Below are 15256 nucleotides of genomic sequence, written 5' to 3'. Positions count from 1 at the left end.
GATAATGGTGAAAATAAGATAAATCAGGAATAAAGATGTTGCCTGACTTACGTGTTTTCAAAGGTACCATTTACTATCTAATTTAAATTTTCTCTGCTGTAATGATTACATTTTATTTAGGTAACCAATATCTAGTGGGATTAAGCATCAATTTACTAAGGCAGTTTTTTGTATTTATCTCCAAGTGAAATTTAATCAATTTCTACAGTAGTGAAAAGTAATTTGAAGATTTAATATATTCAGTATTTTAATAAAATATAAACTGGTCAAATAGCTATGCTTTTTTTTAAAGTAACAACCAAGCATTTATTCACTTACTACAAATAGCTATGTTTACCTCTAATAACCAGTTAAGTCTCCTTTAGAGTCCATATAGATATGCTTTTATTTGTTTTTGTTTTTGTTTTTGTTTTGTTGCCCAGGCTGGAGTGTGATGGCATGATCTTGGCTCACCGCAACCTCAGCCTCCCGGATTCAAGCGATTCTCCTGCCTCAGCCTCCTGAGTAGCTGGGATTACAGGCATGCGCCACCACACCCGGCTAATTTTGTATTTTTAATAGAGACGGGGTTGGTCAGGCTGGTCTCGAACTCCTGACCTCAGGTGATCCACCTGCCTTGGCCTCCCAAAGTGCTGGGATTACAGGCATGAGCCACTGTGCCCAGTCGATATGCTTTTATTTGAAAAGTAACCGAAATTTAAAGCTATTTAAACTACTTATGCTATACTATAAGTGTGAAATCAGTTTTTGTTTCTTAAGTAATTTCTTAATGAGCACATCGTATAATGCACATGTAAATAACAGCTTTGAATGTACACTCATATTATGAGAGTAGTTACCTGTATGACATTGTCCCCAGGTCTCATGTCTGTATAAACATACACATCATAGGATATTTCAGGGAAGGTTGGCGTGTTATCATTTGCATCCATCACTTGAATATTGACGATGACTGGCTCACTTTCTTGTACACCATCAAATGCTGTTATCTTTGGGAGTATAAAAACACACTTAATAGAGATGTTCTGCAAATATAAGTAGTACAGAGTTTGCTCTTACAATTTAACAAGTTTCTTACAGGTAATCTTACAATTTGAAAGGGTGCAAAAATATTTTGTTGATAAAAGGAGGTAATAAAGATGTAATATTACATATATTAAAAGTGTTCTAATATGGTAAGAAGTAAGTATTGAAGATTCTGTTTTAAGGTATTCAACTCCAGGCATATTTTAAATAATCAGATATGCAAAATATCATTTAAAGTGGGCCAATAACATTGCTGACTCTTAGGGTTAACTACAATTTAATCCTTAAAAGCTTAATTGGAAAATATTATTTGCATTTACATATTTTGTATACAATAGTTCCTTTCACAGTCAATATGTTTATACCATCAGGAAGGTAGACGCCCTAGATGTACACTGTATCACAGTAATTCATCCAATGGCAATTTTCAAAGGACTAAATGGTATCATTTAATTGTGATATTTTATACTTTATCAATGTTGATAATGTATGTTATACATTATCAACATTTTAACAGTTCCTGCCAAATCAGTGCTACAGCACCACCATCTTTGTCTAAATCCACTTTGTATCTAACTTTTAACAATCACATAAACTTTCCTGGAAGTTCTGATCTTTTTCTATGTAGGCTTCTCCAGAAATAATTTCTATGTATCTTGCTCAACTTGTGCTTTCTCTTAGCTCATCTTTCTCCTGTGTCTGATTCAAAAATTGGGATATAATTAGAAGTTACAGTTTATCTTTATTCAACTGTCAACCCTACTATACTTGTTATTTACGTGTTTGTGTGCATGTGTATGTGTGTTTATGTGTGTATTTCCCTATCTCATGATAAATATTTACAATCACAACTTTAATAACCTTTACTTTTTTTCCCCCTTGATTAGCCTAACCCATGATTTATCTACCTCAGTGCTATTGACACCTTGGGACAGATAATTCTTTATTGTGGGGGGCTGTTCTCTGTATTACAATTAACAGCATCCTTTATGTCTACCTACTAGATGCCTGTAGTAACTACCCTTTCACAATTGTGGCAAACAAAAATGCCTCCAGATGTTGCTAAATGTTCACTGGAGGGTAAATTTATTCCCTCTTGAGAATCACTGGCTCAACCTTATGACTAAATTAAAAATGCAAGAACAACAACAAAAAAGGTCAGGAAATAATTCTTTATATCTCAATTTAAGACAATTATGACTATTTAGCAAAGACTGAAATTCTTTTTTTTATTTTGAAAAGTTTTTTTTCTGTGAGGAAGAATGTTAATATAGCTACACAAATGACAAAAAAAGAGCGATACATGTAAATAATTTTTCACTGATCTTCTCCCTGGTACTGAAAATAATGTATTTTTCCCCCAAGTCATTGACCTTTTCAGTTTTAACCAGACATCTCTTTCAGTTCCATACAAACATACATACGTACATTCATACATACATATGTATATTTATACAAAAGCTCTTTACCGAAAAGGTGTAAGTTTGCTGTTCTTCCCTGTCCACTGGTTGAAGTAAGGTGAGGTAGCGAGTAATACCAGTCTGTGTGACGGTGAAGACTGAGGTGTAGTCATTCAGAAAAAGGTGAAGCTCTGGGTCTTTTGTCTTTGAAAAAAAATGACATCGTTTCAAACGTTGAATAAATAATGTAGCTATTAGTTCATTACCTAGAACTTAATGTTTGACATTTATAGCAAAAATCCACATGAAAGTATTAAGAATTTCTTTTTTTTTTTCTTTTATTATTATTATTATTATTATACTTTAGGTTTTATGGTACATGTGCGCAATGTGCAGGTAAGTTACATATGTATACATGTGCCATGCTGGTGCGCTGCACCCACCAACTCGTCATCTCGCATTAGGTATATCTCCCAATGCTATCCCTCCCCCCTCCCCCCACTCCACAACAGTCCCCAGAGTGTGATGTTCCCCTTCCTGTGTCCATGTGTTCTCATTGTTCAATTCCCACCTATGAGTGAGAATATGCGGTGTTTGGTTTTTTGTTCTTGCGATAGTTTACTGAGAATGATGATTTCCAATTTCATCCATGTCCCTACAAAGGACGTGAACTCATCATTTTTTATGGCTGCATAGTATTCCATGGTGTATATGTGCCACATTTTCTTAATCCAGTCTATCATTGTTGGACATTTGGGTTGGTTCCAAGTCTTTGCTATTGTGAATAATGCCGCAATAAACATACATGTGCATGTGTCTTTATAGCAGCATGATTTATAGTCCTTTGGGTATATACTCAGTAATGGGATGGCTGGGTCAAATGGAATTTGTAGTTCTAGATCTCTGAGGAATCGCCACACTGACTTCCACAAGGGTTGAACTAGTTTACAGTCCCACCAACAGTGTAAAAGTGTTCCTATTTCTCCACATCCTCTCCAGCACCTGTTGTTTCCTGACTTTTTAATGATTGCCATTCTAACTGGTGTGAGATGGTATCTCATTGTGGTTTTGATTTGCATTTCTCTGATGGCCAGTGATGGTGAGCATTTTTTCATGTGTTTTTTGGCTGCATAAATGTCTTCTTTTGAGAAGTGTCTGTTCATGTCCTTCGCCCACTTTTTGATGGGGTTGTTTGTTTTTTTCTTGTAAATTTGTTGGAGTTCATTGTAGGCTACAGTAACTAAAACAGCATGGTACTGGTACCAAAACAGAGATATAGATCAATGGAACAGAACAGAGCCGTCAGAAATAATGCCACATATCTACAAGTATCTGATCTTTGACAAACCTGACAAAAACAAGAAATGGGGAAAGGATTCCCTATTTAATAAATGGTGCTGGGAAAACTGGCTAGCCATATGTAGAAAGCTGAAACTGGATCCCTTCCTTACACCTTATACAAAAATCAATTCAAGATGGATTAAAGACTTAAATGTTAGACCTAAAACCATAAAAACCCTAGAAGAAAACCTAGGCATTACCATTCAGGACATAGGCATGGGCAAGGACTTCATGTCTAAAACACCAAAAGCAATGGCAACAAAAGCCAAAATTGACAAATGGGATCTAATTAAGAGCTTCTGCACAGCAAAAGAAACTACCATCAGAGTGAACAGGCAACCTACAAAATGGGAGAAAATTTTTGCAACCTACTCATCTGACAAAGGGCTAATATCCAGAAAGTATTAAGAATTTCTAACGATAAAAGATATTTAACTAGATATTTACTCAAATGACCTAAACTATTCAAAAGATGGTGACATATATCATGGAATACAAAATACTGAAATACATACAGGTATAATCAATGTGGGAAGAAAGGAAAAATAATAGAAAAACAGAAAGAATACAAAAACTCCCAATTAAATATATTCTTACTGATTATTTGTTATCAATATTTTCCAAAATAGCATTGGACTGGAGAAATAAGAAATAAAAGCAAGAAAAGAAAATTACATTTCAAAATTTTAGCAATAAGACTTGATAATTACTTCATTTATAGTAATAAACTGCATATATGCATATTACTATCTGGTTCTTACTTATAATGCAAAATAGAAATAAAATTGGTTATGTATCATTCATTACCTATAAATATCATGCTTACTCTTTCTTATTTTAACGCTGTGAAATTTTCCACATGGAAACATGTTTACTTTAATTAAAATATTTCAGATAATTTGATTTAAAATATGCATGAATTTAGCAAATGTGTTTGATAGAAAAGTCTAGAAAAAATGATATATACTTAAAAACGAAGGGATTTCAAAATTCAAGTCTGAGAGATAATCAACTTAGCATTGAAGACCCTTTGCAATTTCATTGCCATCCCTGAAAGAGAAGACAACATACTCTAATTTAGAGAAAGAACAGCAATATAAAGTAAGAAGGCTAGCACTGATGTCTGCATAGTAGGAAAGAAAGGCAGGTGGAGCAAAGAAAAAAGGAATACTCAGAGAGTGGACTATTATGAAGGCTTTGAAAAAGAGAAAAAGGAGTGACACAGGGAGGTAAGGTGCTGTTCTAGATTTTACTATCCTTTAAAGTATGCATAGCATGATATGAAATGGATTTAATATCATAAAACACTTTTTTAAGTCTGATGTCAAGGATTGAGGGAAGAGCAAACAGTAGAAATTTGTTAAATGTGTTTAATTTGAAAATAATAGAACTCATAATTTCAAAATTTCTATGTAAAATACAAAAGTTGTAATGCACACTACTATAATAAAATGTGAACATGATTTGATCCACAATATACTTTAATCTGCCCATCTTTTAAACATTGTGATATGTGTAGATTTCAAATAACTTTGAAATAAATGGTTTCATTTGAACCTAAAACAAGTTATGTATTCATAATATCTCATTCTGTAGTAGCTTCTATGTTCAGGATTTTTACTTAAGGTCACTGTGCTACATTTATCCTGGAACAATAAGAAAGTAATGCTATAGATAATAATTCCAACTGTTGTATTTATTATAAAATGATCAAAAATATTGAGAAAAAGTTCAAGAGGCTTCACACTGATATTTTCAAACAGGCACTTTAGTTGTTTCCATTTCAGTGTCATGAACCCAATTACTCAGATAACTAGAAAGCGGGATATTCTAAAAAATCTAACATGTTAGTTTTAAGAATAATTTATTTATAAAAGTCAATTAGAAAATGCATGTGTCTATTTTGAATGATATTTTAAGGATTCTTATTTTACACTTTAGAATGAATTGTGATTAAATTCAATTATTACTTTAGAGTTGATAAAAAGTTTTAGTTAACATGCAGTTTCAGTCACAGAAACTCTAAGTATGAATGTCTGCCATTTGTTTTGTGTTTATCCTGGATTTACCTAATCACTGGGCTTTTAAGTACATATACACTTCTCTAAATGTACCAACAATGGTGCCATCTGGCATGGCTTAATTTATTCGGACCTTTAAACCCTAAATGCAAGCTGAGGAAGTTTTGCTGTGTACCTTGTTTACCAAATATTTACTTTGTTCCTTTTGTTCAAATCTCATCATTCTCTACTTCCTTTATACCTTAATTCTCTCAATTTATTTTCTTCCTTTCAACTGTAACCTCTGTTAATAAATTTGTTAGGTATATTCACTCATATCTTCACCACATCTTTTTAAGCATTTTTGTGTGTCAAGTATTTTGATAATGCAATATTTCAATAAGTATTGAGTTGTCAACTAGCGTGTCCAAATGTGACTGTAGTATAATATGTTTGTGTCACAAAGAGCACTTACTTTTTACCACTTTCAAGAAAACCTCAAGGTTTTGTTTGTCAAATGCTTTTCATTTGAAGATAATGCACACATCAATACTCCATAAACAGACTTCCTTATATTGGATAACCAGAAACATTAAAGATCTTTTGTTAATTTAACTGTCTCAGTTTCTTGAGTGCTTTTATAATAACTAGCTAGAGAAAGATAACATTTCCCAGAACTACAGTGTATTTGCTTTTTGTGAAGAAGATAATATATCACAGAAAGCTAGCACTATACATGGCATATTATAGCTCATTCTGTTTAGTATAGTTAATCTCTGATCAAAATATAACATTTATATTTATGTATATTTAAAATAATAATCTTGTACATAAATGCTATTGGTAAATATCCTCGCATTAATTTAAGTGCAAAAATTTAGGAAGCCAGATTTGGAAATGTTCAACAAATTGTCACTCAATGTTTAATAATTTATATTCATTTTTAAACATAGTGCAAGTTTCAAATGTTGTGTATATATTTATGTTCCAAATATTACAGCATATCATTTTATGAGTTTTATGAAAATTTTAAGTAATATCAACATAAAATGTTAATAGATACATATCAGTACCAACTAACCTATTGTTTTGATTGACAATATTTACAGTTCAAGGTTTTGCTACTCTTCACAAGAAAGGTATATCAAATTTTTGGTAAGAAACAATGTGCATTTGAAGTCAAATATCCTTCTCTAAATCTCTTTATAAATTCCTTCTTGTCAAGCTGCATTCCGATACAGTTTGAATTTCACAAATATATTTGAATTTTGCAATTCCTAAAGAGTAACTTGAGTCAACACTTGTATATTTGTAACTCTTTTAATCATGTTAGAGTTAATAGCTTATAAGTTTCATAGACTAGGATGTATATGGACAAATAATGCTCTGGCTTAATATTCCAATAAGGGTAGTAGAATTTAGGTAGCTGTTGTGTCTATAAGTTTATTTAAAATGAATTTAAGTGTTAAATCAATAGGTACACAGAGAGTTGATTAAAAACTGTTAATTTTCCTCTGACATTAGATGTTTATTTTACCCTAAAATATCCATTCAGTATATACCAAAAGTGTGATGTATTAATTCAGTTATCTGCATATTATATTTTGAGAGGGTAAAATAAGCTCTGACATGCACACATAAAACAGAAAAAAATGCAAAAGTAAATGCATATGAAAACACATGGGTAAACAAACATATGAATATAAAATAAAGAAGCATTCTCTCATATAAAACTATGTTCAAATATGAAAGTCTACTGTTTAAACACCAACTTGGGGTTTCTAATGGCAATTAATATAGGATATCACAAACACACAAGACTATATGCATGCACATATATAGGCACATACAACACAGACATGTATAGACATATGTGCACATATATTTGTATGCGTATACATGAGCATAGATATAAATGACAAAGCATAAGAGAAAAATGACAAAAAATGTTATCTCCTCTGCCAGTTTTAATTACTTGGTAGTAGTTGCCTGAGTATTTAGTTCAAAAAAATTCAGTTTCAAACTTACAATGTTTTAGAAAAAATGCCATGATAAATACCAGTGTTTGTTGTGGACTGAGAAAACATTAATAATTAAGCAGTCTTTGCCTCAGTTGACAATTAAATTTGGATTTTACAAAATTTCATAGTACTATAAACAATAGATTATATAAATATTTTTACCTTTTTTAACTTTAAAATATTTTTAAATTTTAAACCAATGAAGTAAGTATATTTAAATTTATATAAAGTATTTGTAGATATCCTTATAAGGGATAATGAAATAATACCTACATGTTTTAGTGAAGAAGAAAAAGAACAAGGAAATAAACCACAGCAATCAACAAAAGAACAATCACAAGCTTAACACCTAGTACCTACAGGAACTCCACTGGGTGGAACCTATATGCAAATTAAACATGAAATAAATATTGTAAATGTAAATGATCACAACCGCACATATGAAGAAAAAGCAAACCACTTCCAGCACACTAGACTGAAAATTTTTTTCAGAGTATACAATTTTTTTATTAGCATTGTGACCCACATATAATGGAATAACAATATTTATGAAGCATATAAATACTTAACTGCTTTATGAGTATATTGAATTAAATATCAAAGATACCTCTTCATATTAAAATAACTTTATGCAGAGGAACAAATTTACATGAAATTATAAATTAATAAGTATCTTTTTACAAGCCAAATGAGTAATCTTTATTGATTATTATTCCTTGTCATTTTTTTATGATCAGAATTCAATAATCAATTTTTAGCATCTCTGACACTGAAAACCTGGTGGTCTCAGACATGCCTCTTAACACCTTGTGCCTTACCTATTCTACTTATATTGTGGGTTATTTTGAAATTATGATGTGGTACAAGTACTCTAAAAAGCATACTGTATACACTGATATGGTTCATATACGTATACATGCATGTGTGTGTGTGTGTGCGTGTGTGTGTGTGTGTATGGGTATATGTCTACATCTATATAGCTATAAAAAGAACACTGGTGCAAATATTCTTTTTTTCCTTTCTTTTCAGTATTACTGTGGTCCTTGGAATTCTTTCTTACTTAAAATCTACACTGTGAATAATATCACAACTCACATTCCTGGCTATTGTTTCGTAAAACGTGGCTTTACTTTCCATTAAATTAAAGGGAGAAACGCAACTTAATTTTAAGCAAATGGATCCAAACTTGTCCCCTTCTGGGCATTTACCATCTGGAATAGCTATGCTTGAAGCAACTCTTGAGAGCCAAGCCCTGCAATGACAACTTCCACTTTTATGCTTGAGGCTTAATCTCTAATACTATGCTGATATGTATGAGGTGGCACACTCTCTTTCTCAAAGAGTTTATCCCTATAATGATTATTGTCACTAATTCTGACACTCAAAAGCAACAGGATTTTGTTTTATTTTGTTGAATTAGGGTCCCAATTTGTCATCTAGTCTGCAGTACAGTGGCACAATCATGGCTCACTGCAGCCTCGAACTAGTGGGCTCAAGTAATCCTTCTGCCTCAGCCTTCCAATTAGTGAGACTACAAGCATGAACCACCATGCCTGGCTAAGTCTTTTGTTTATTTTTGTAGAGACTGCGTCTCCATATGTAGCCAAGGCTGGTCTGGAACTCCTGGCCTCAAGCAACACTCCAGCCTCACCCTCCCAAAGTGCTGAGATTACAAGAGTGAGCCACCACACCCAGCCGAGAGTGGCACGATTTTACCTTGTAGTAAAATTCACGCCCATAAACTAAAATGGCTTTAAAGTTTTCTTTTGATAATACAGATCTTTTGAAAATCCCAGAAATGAACTAATTTACTTTATAAAAATAAATGGTGCTCAGTCTGTAAAAAACAGATGTATCAGAAGGACATAAATCCATCTTCTAATATATGAATGACTCATAGATTTATTTTGTGTGCTGGCAAATGGAAGATTTAAGGAATAATGGATGAATTACAAGAAAACTGGTTTCAATTCAGTATGAGGCACAACTTTCTAAGAATTAGAGTTGTTCAAACATGGGATAGGCCATCTTGTGAGATACTTAATGCAACATCATTAGGATTTTTGAAGCATATGTTAGATAACCTCATTCATTCAATAATGACTGAATTTACGAGTTTATTGAAGAGTTCCTAAACCCTATTAAGTACTGGAAACTGTGTTAGTTCTTCAACATACAAAAGTCGCTAAGATATAGGACCTATTCTCAACAGATGTAAACTCAGGAGGGAGAAAGACATTATTTTCAAGTTGGAAGTATGGAATTAGAGAAATGCACTGAGGGAGGCATGCAACTAAAATTGGTTAATGAATATTGTGGAAAGATTCTTGAATGAAGGAATGCCTGAGGTGAGCTCTAAACACTGAGTATAAATTATCTAAGCCAGCCTGTGCAACAGATGAAAGATTTCAAAGCCTAGAACATGTAATGAGAAAACATTAGACAAGATGTAGCTTGGCACATGCAAGAAACTACAAGCAGTTGCCAAATGTTATAGGTGAATTAGGAAGTTTCCAGAATTCAGGCTGCAAAAATGTTCAGGTTCAAGATACGGAAAACTGTGTGAGCTTAAATTTTCTTCTCTAGAGGAATAGGTGTCATAAAAGTATTTCAGACAGAAATGTGGGCCAGACGCAGTGGCTCACGCCTGTAAATCCCAGCAAGGTGGGTGGATCACTTGAGGTCAGGAGTTCCAGACCAACCTGGCCAACATGGTGAAATCCTGTCTCTGCAAAAAATGCAAAAAAAAAAATTAGCTGGGCATGGTGGTAGAAGCCTGTAATCCCAGCTACTCAGGAGGCTGAAGTGGGAGAACCACTTGCGCCAGGGAGGCAGAGGTTGCAGTGATCCTGGATCCTGACACTGCACTCCAGCCTGGGTGACAGAGAGAAACTCTGTCAAAAGAAAGAAAAGAAAGGAAAAGAAAAAAAAGAAAAGAAAGAAGGAGGAGGAGGAGAAGGAAGGAAAGAAGGAAGGAAGGAAGGAAGGAAGGAAGGAAGGAAGGATGGGAGGGAGGGAGGGAAGGGAGAGAGAAAGAAAGAAAAATGAATGGAGAGAAGGAAGGAAGGCAGGCAGGCAGAAGGAAAGAAGAAAGAGGAAAGAAAGAAAGAAAAAGAAAGAAAGAAAGAAAGAGAAAGGAAGGAAGGAAAAAGGAGAAAGAAAGGAGAGGGAGAGAGGGAGAGAGGAAGGAAGGATATAGTTAGATATTAGATTTGAGCTTTTGAATAAATCACTCTAATGGCCCTGCAGAAGACAGATTTGAGTAAGAAATCAAGAGAACAAAAACATCAGGAAGTAATTCTAATAACAGACCAATAGGGTGGTGGTTATAAGGTTAGAGAGAAGAAAAGAGATTAAATAAATAATTAGGGGACAAAATAGGAAGATCTGGAGGATTTCTTAGTTGTGGTGAATAAAGAAAACATAAAAATCAAGCAAGACTTCCAGGATTCTAGGTTGCATAGCACAATAAAACATCTATCAATTTCTGGAAAGTTGTGATTATAAGGATAGAGAGAAGAAAAGAGATTACATAAATAATTAGGGGACAAAATAGGAAGATCTGGAAGATTTCTTAGTTGTGGTGAATAAAGAAAACATAAAAATCAAGCAAGACTTCTAGGATTCTAGGTTGCACAGCACAATAAAACATCAATCAATTTCTGGGAAATGGGTTTTAGGAGAGGATTTCATATAGTATTGGAAGTTTAAACTATTTCTAATATTCTATGAGCTTATTTATATTTTATATATAGAAACTACATATGATACTTTTAAAACTTTTACTACTAGGATACTAGGCGTACTTGTTCACTCTCTGGACACCTAATGACAGTCACTCACCATAGATTATTTTAGAAAGGGGATGAGTCTAAGTAATAAACAAATGATCAGTTATGCTGATTAATTACTTGACACTTTTACAAAAGTTATGAAGCATGCCACTCTCCATGTACATGGCATCATCTCAGGGAAATTTTCTCTCCATGCCCTTTCCTACCAGCCCCAACTAAAGACACATGCCAAGGCAGCAATGATTGCTACCATATAGATGACTGGACAAGAGGGGGCACCTGATGAGTATGAAACTCACAATGTTATACAGCTATTACATGACAGAACCAGGAGTCAAGCCTAGATCCGTCTAAATCCAAAGCCCAAACTGCCAAAAACTCTTCAGAGCATTTCATAGACTAACTGGTACTGTAAATCTCCAAGAGTTGAATTATAAGTAGTGTTTCTCAAAGGTTTTAGACCCCTGAGGTCTTCTCTCCACTTTATTTCATCAATGCCCTGTGAGTACCACTGTCTTTTACAAAGTTACTTGGAACATAATTTTAACATTTGTAATTTAAAAGTGAACAGACAATCCAGACAAGTACGGGGGCACACAGGCAAGCGTAGGGCTTAGTGTGTAACCATTAGATAATATGAACACACTGAGAAAGTATAAACACATAAATTTTGCTATTGAGTAAACTTAAAACTACCTAACTTTAGATTTAGATTTTTCTAACCACCAGTTCTATTAAGGTATGACCTAAGCTATCATACACTTTCAAATTGATTAGTCACTACTTCAAATATGAGTATGTATTCAATTGAAAAGCAAAATCTGCACTAAAATTTGTGGGACATTAGTAGATCTACAAAATACATTTGCTCAGCCTGGATTAAAGTTATTAAGGTGACTTTAGGTGTTTTCTAGTGGTGATTCAGTAAAGGCTTTTCTCCTGTGACTCATGAAACCCACTATATGTCAGAGAATCCCTAAATTCTCTTGACTGGCATATGAAACTGTGTATAGATTAATGTGTTCACTTTTCTGGGAAAAGAACCTAGAGCATTCTTCAGCTATCATTATAGTCAGACTATGATCAAAGTATACAAAATACAGAGTGCTTAAAATTGAGAACTTTGTTTTCCATAAACCTTGGCTTAAGGTCTATTTCTACTGTTTACTAACTGTGATCATGGTAAGGCATTTAAACTAGCTTTAATATCCCTTTCTGAAATATGGATAATTGTATCTATCATGTTTGTTGTGAGATTTAAGGGAATTAATGCAAGAAGAAAGTATTTACTATATTGTTTGACATGTACTGAGAACTCAATGACAGATATTGTTAAAACTTGCGGTTTAAGAAGACACTAAATGTGAGAGACCAGGAAAGACTGAAAAAAAAAAAAGCTGGAATAGAAAAAGAAAACAAAGCAAAGAGAAATAAAAGAATAAAATAAAGCATCTGGTGGGAAGAGGTGGAGTGCCCACAAGAATTGTCATAGCTTCTGCGGAGTGTTACAAAATTTATTTAGAAAGAGAGAAAAAAAAATCTGAAAGTAACTTCCAAATTTCCTAAAGTGATTATAAAGCTATGTGTAATGAGATATTAAGGAACATTCTATAGCTCTGCTGCCTTATGAGTGACATGTGAGTATTCATATTTAATTTCATTAATATTAAGCAAAATTTAAAAGTTATGTTTTTAGTCCAGTTAAATTTTAAGTACTCAATAGCTATATAAAGCTAGTGGCTACTATGTTGGACAGTACAGTTACACAGTAATTCCATCATCACAAAAAAATCCATCTATCTAAGAGCAAGCACTGTTAAGGGAGAAATGAATGAGTCAAGAATTATATAACAGCAAGTAAGAAATCCAACTATCTTTTACATATAGTTATGCTTATAATCCAAACACAGTTGGATTTCTTACTTGCTGTTTTATATATATGTGTGTGTGTGTGTGTGTGTACCTGTGTATATATCTCTATCTATCTATCTATATCTGTGTGTATGTATACCTGTGTATATGTCTATATATCTATATGTATGTATATACACAAAACATATGTATACATATTTATGCAGTGAGGATACTGTGGTAGTTCACAAACTCAAAGGAAAATCTTTGGGAATTAGAATACCTCTGGGGAACTTAAAACTTAAAAACAGGGACTCAATGGGACTCTCTTTTCTGTGTGTATCTCTCAGGCTTCATTCTCTCCCACTGATAATTGGCTTTCTCATGATGTCAGCAAATGTGGCTACAAAAGCTTCGGATTCAATTCCACTTTTCTAATACATGATGCCAGTCCTTCAGCCCTTCTGTTCTCCATTGTAAATTCCCGGGAGGATTCTGGCTAGCCTGGTACAGATTTTCTGTCCCTTTATAACATTCACTCTGGCTAAGGAGGTAAAGTGTTCTGATTTGCTCAGCCTGGACCATTTCCCACTCATGTAGATAGTGTAAGTACAAGAAAAACAAAAGACAATGATTTGCAGAGTGCAGTGTTAGCATCCACATAGTCATTGTCAGAAGTATGAATGGGTCAGCTGCCTCAAATATATTTTATTTAATAACGATGCCCTCAGACTTGAATAAAAGTCTCTCAGAATCACAATCTAGGGGTGCTTTCATGATTTTTTACTCATGTAGTTAACACCATTATTTTTGCTTTATCAACAATTATATAAAACAGTTCTCAACATATGTTAATAAAAATATTGCCCTCGCCATTTAATAAACACCAAGTAAAACATTCATTTTCTTACATATACTGAATATCTGCAAGCTGAAAAGGAATAGTTATTGAATTCAAAGATATTTTTTAAAAATATCCTTGTTTTGGAATTAAATTATAACACTAAAACTCACTTATAGTGACTTAATTCTATCTTCTCTAGCTTATGTAGCCATATCTTTGTCGTATTTCCCATTAATGGAAATATAACATGAGATTTGTTACACAAACAAGAGCAAAATATGTATTTAACTTACATCTTCTATGTCCTTGTCCAGAGCTACTATTCTTAAAGGTGAGGTCAAATTGAGACTGTCGGAAATGGTTGTTCCCACTGGGGCAGATTCCAGGATATAGCCTTGATAACTGGGCATTGTAAAATATGGGCTTTGATTGTTTTCATCCAGTATTTCAATGTGTAGACTGGCAAAGGCAGGAAGAGGATGACCATTGTCTTGTTCAGCCTAAAATTGAAAAGAAAAGAAAATATTTGAAAAGTATATGTCGTGCTATCTTTTTGGAGTTTCACTTTTCATGCAATATATAGGGTTCTCTTTTTAACTAATATCATTACATAAGGAAAAAATACTTTAAAGGGCCATTTGAAAATATAAATGAGGAAATGAAAATCCAGAGAGGCTTAATTGCTTCAGTCTTCTGTTTTAAAACCCAGTGTATATTTTAAAAATTCACTGTAATAAATTATTATTATTATTATTATTATTATTTTTTTGAGACGGAGTCTTGCTCTGTCGCCCAGGCTGGAGTGCAGGGGAGTGATCTCGGCTCACTGCCAGCTCCACCTCCTGAGTTCACGCCATTCTTCTGCCTCAGCCTCCCGAGTAGCTGGGACTACAGGTGCCCGCCACCACGCATGGCTAATTTTTTGTATTTTTAGCAGAGACGGGGTTTCACCGTGTTAGCCAGGATGGTCTCGACCTCC

The 15256-nt window shown here is 33.6% G+C and overlaps 1 protein-coding gene across 19 annotated transcripts in view; it reads right to left on the bottom strand.

Moving 5' to 3' along the window:
• PCDH15 (protocadherin related 15) overlaps nucleotides 1-15256 on the bottom strand; it is a 1013670-nt gene that overhangs the window by 384707 nt on the left and 613707 nt on the right. For all 19 annotated transcript variants that reach the window (XM_054522581.2, XM_063727642.1, XM_063727641.1 and 16 more), the window contains 3 exons: nucleotides 14571-14777; nucleotides 2496-2630; nucleotides 840-989 (listed from right to left, as the gene is read on the bottom strand). In XM_054522581.2, coding sequence (XP_054378556.2) covers nucleotides 840-989; nucleotides 2496-2630; nucleotides 14571-14777 — 492 coding nt within the window. The remainder of the gene's footprint in view (nucleotides 1-839; nucleotides 990-2495; nucleotides 2631-14570; nucleotides 14778-15256) is intronic.

Source organism: Pongo abelii, chromosome 8 (genome assembly GCF_028885655.2).
Source record: "Pongo abelii isolate AG06213 chromosome 8, NHGRI_mPonAbe1-v2.0_pri, whole genome shotgun sequence".
Taxonomy (NCBI): Eukaryota; Metazoa; Chordata; class Mammalia; order Primates; family Hominidae; genus Pongo; species Pongo abelii.
Note: the sequence above shows the minus strand (reverse complement) of the source record. Positions and strands in the feature narration are given on the sequence as shown.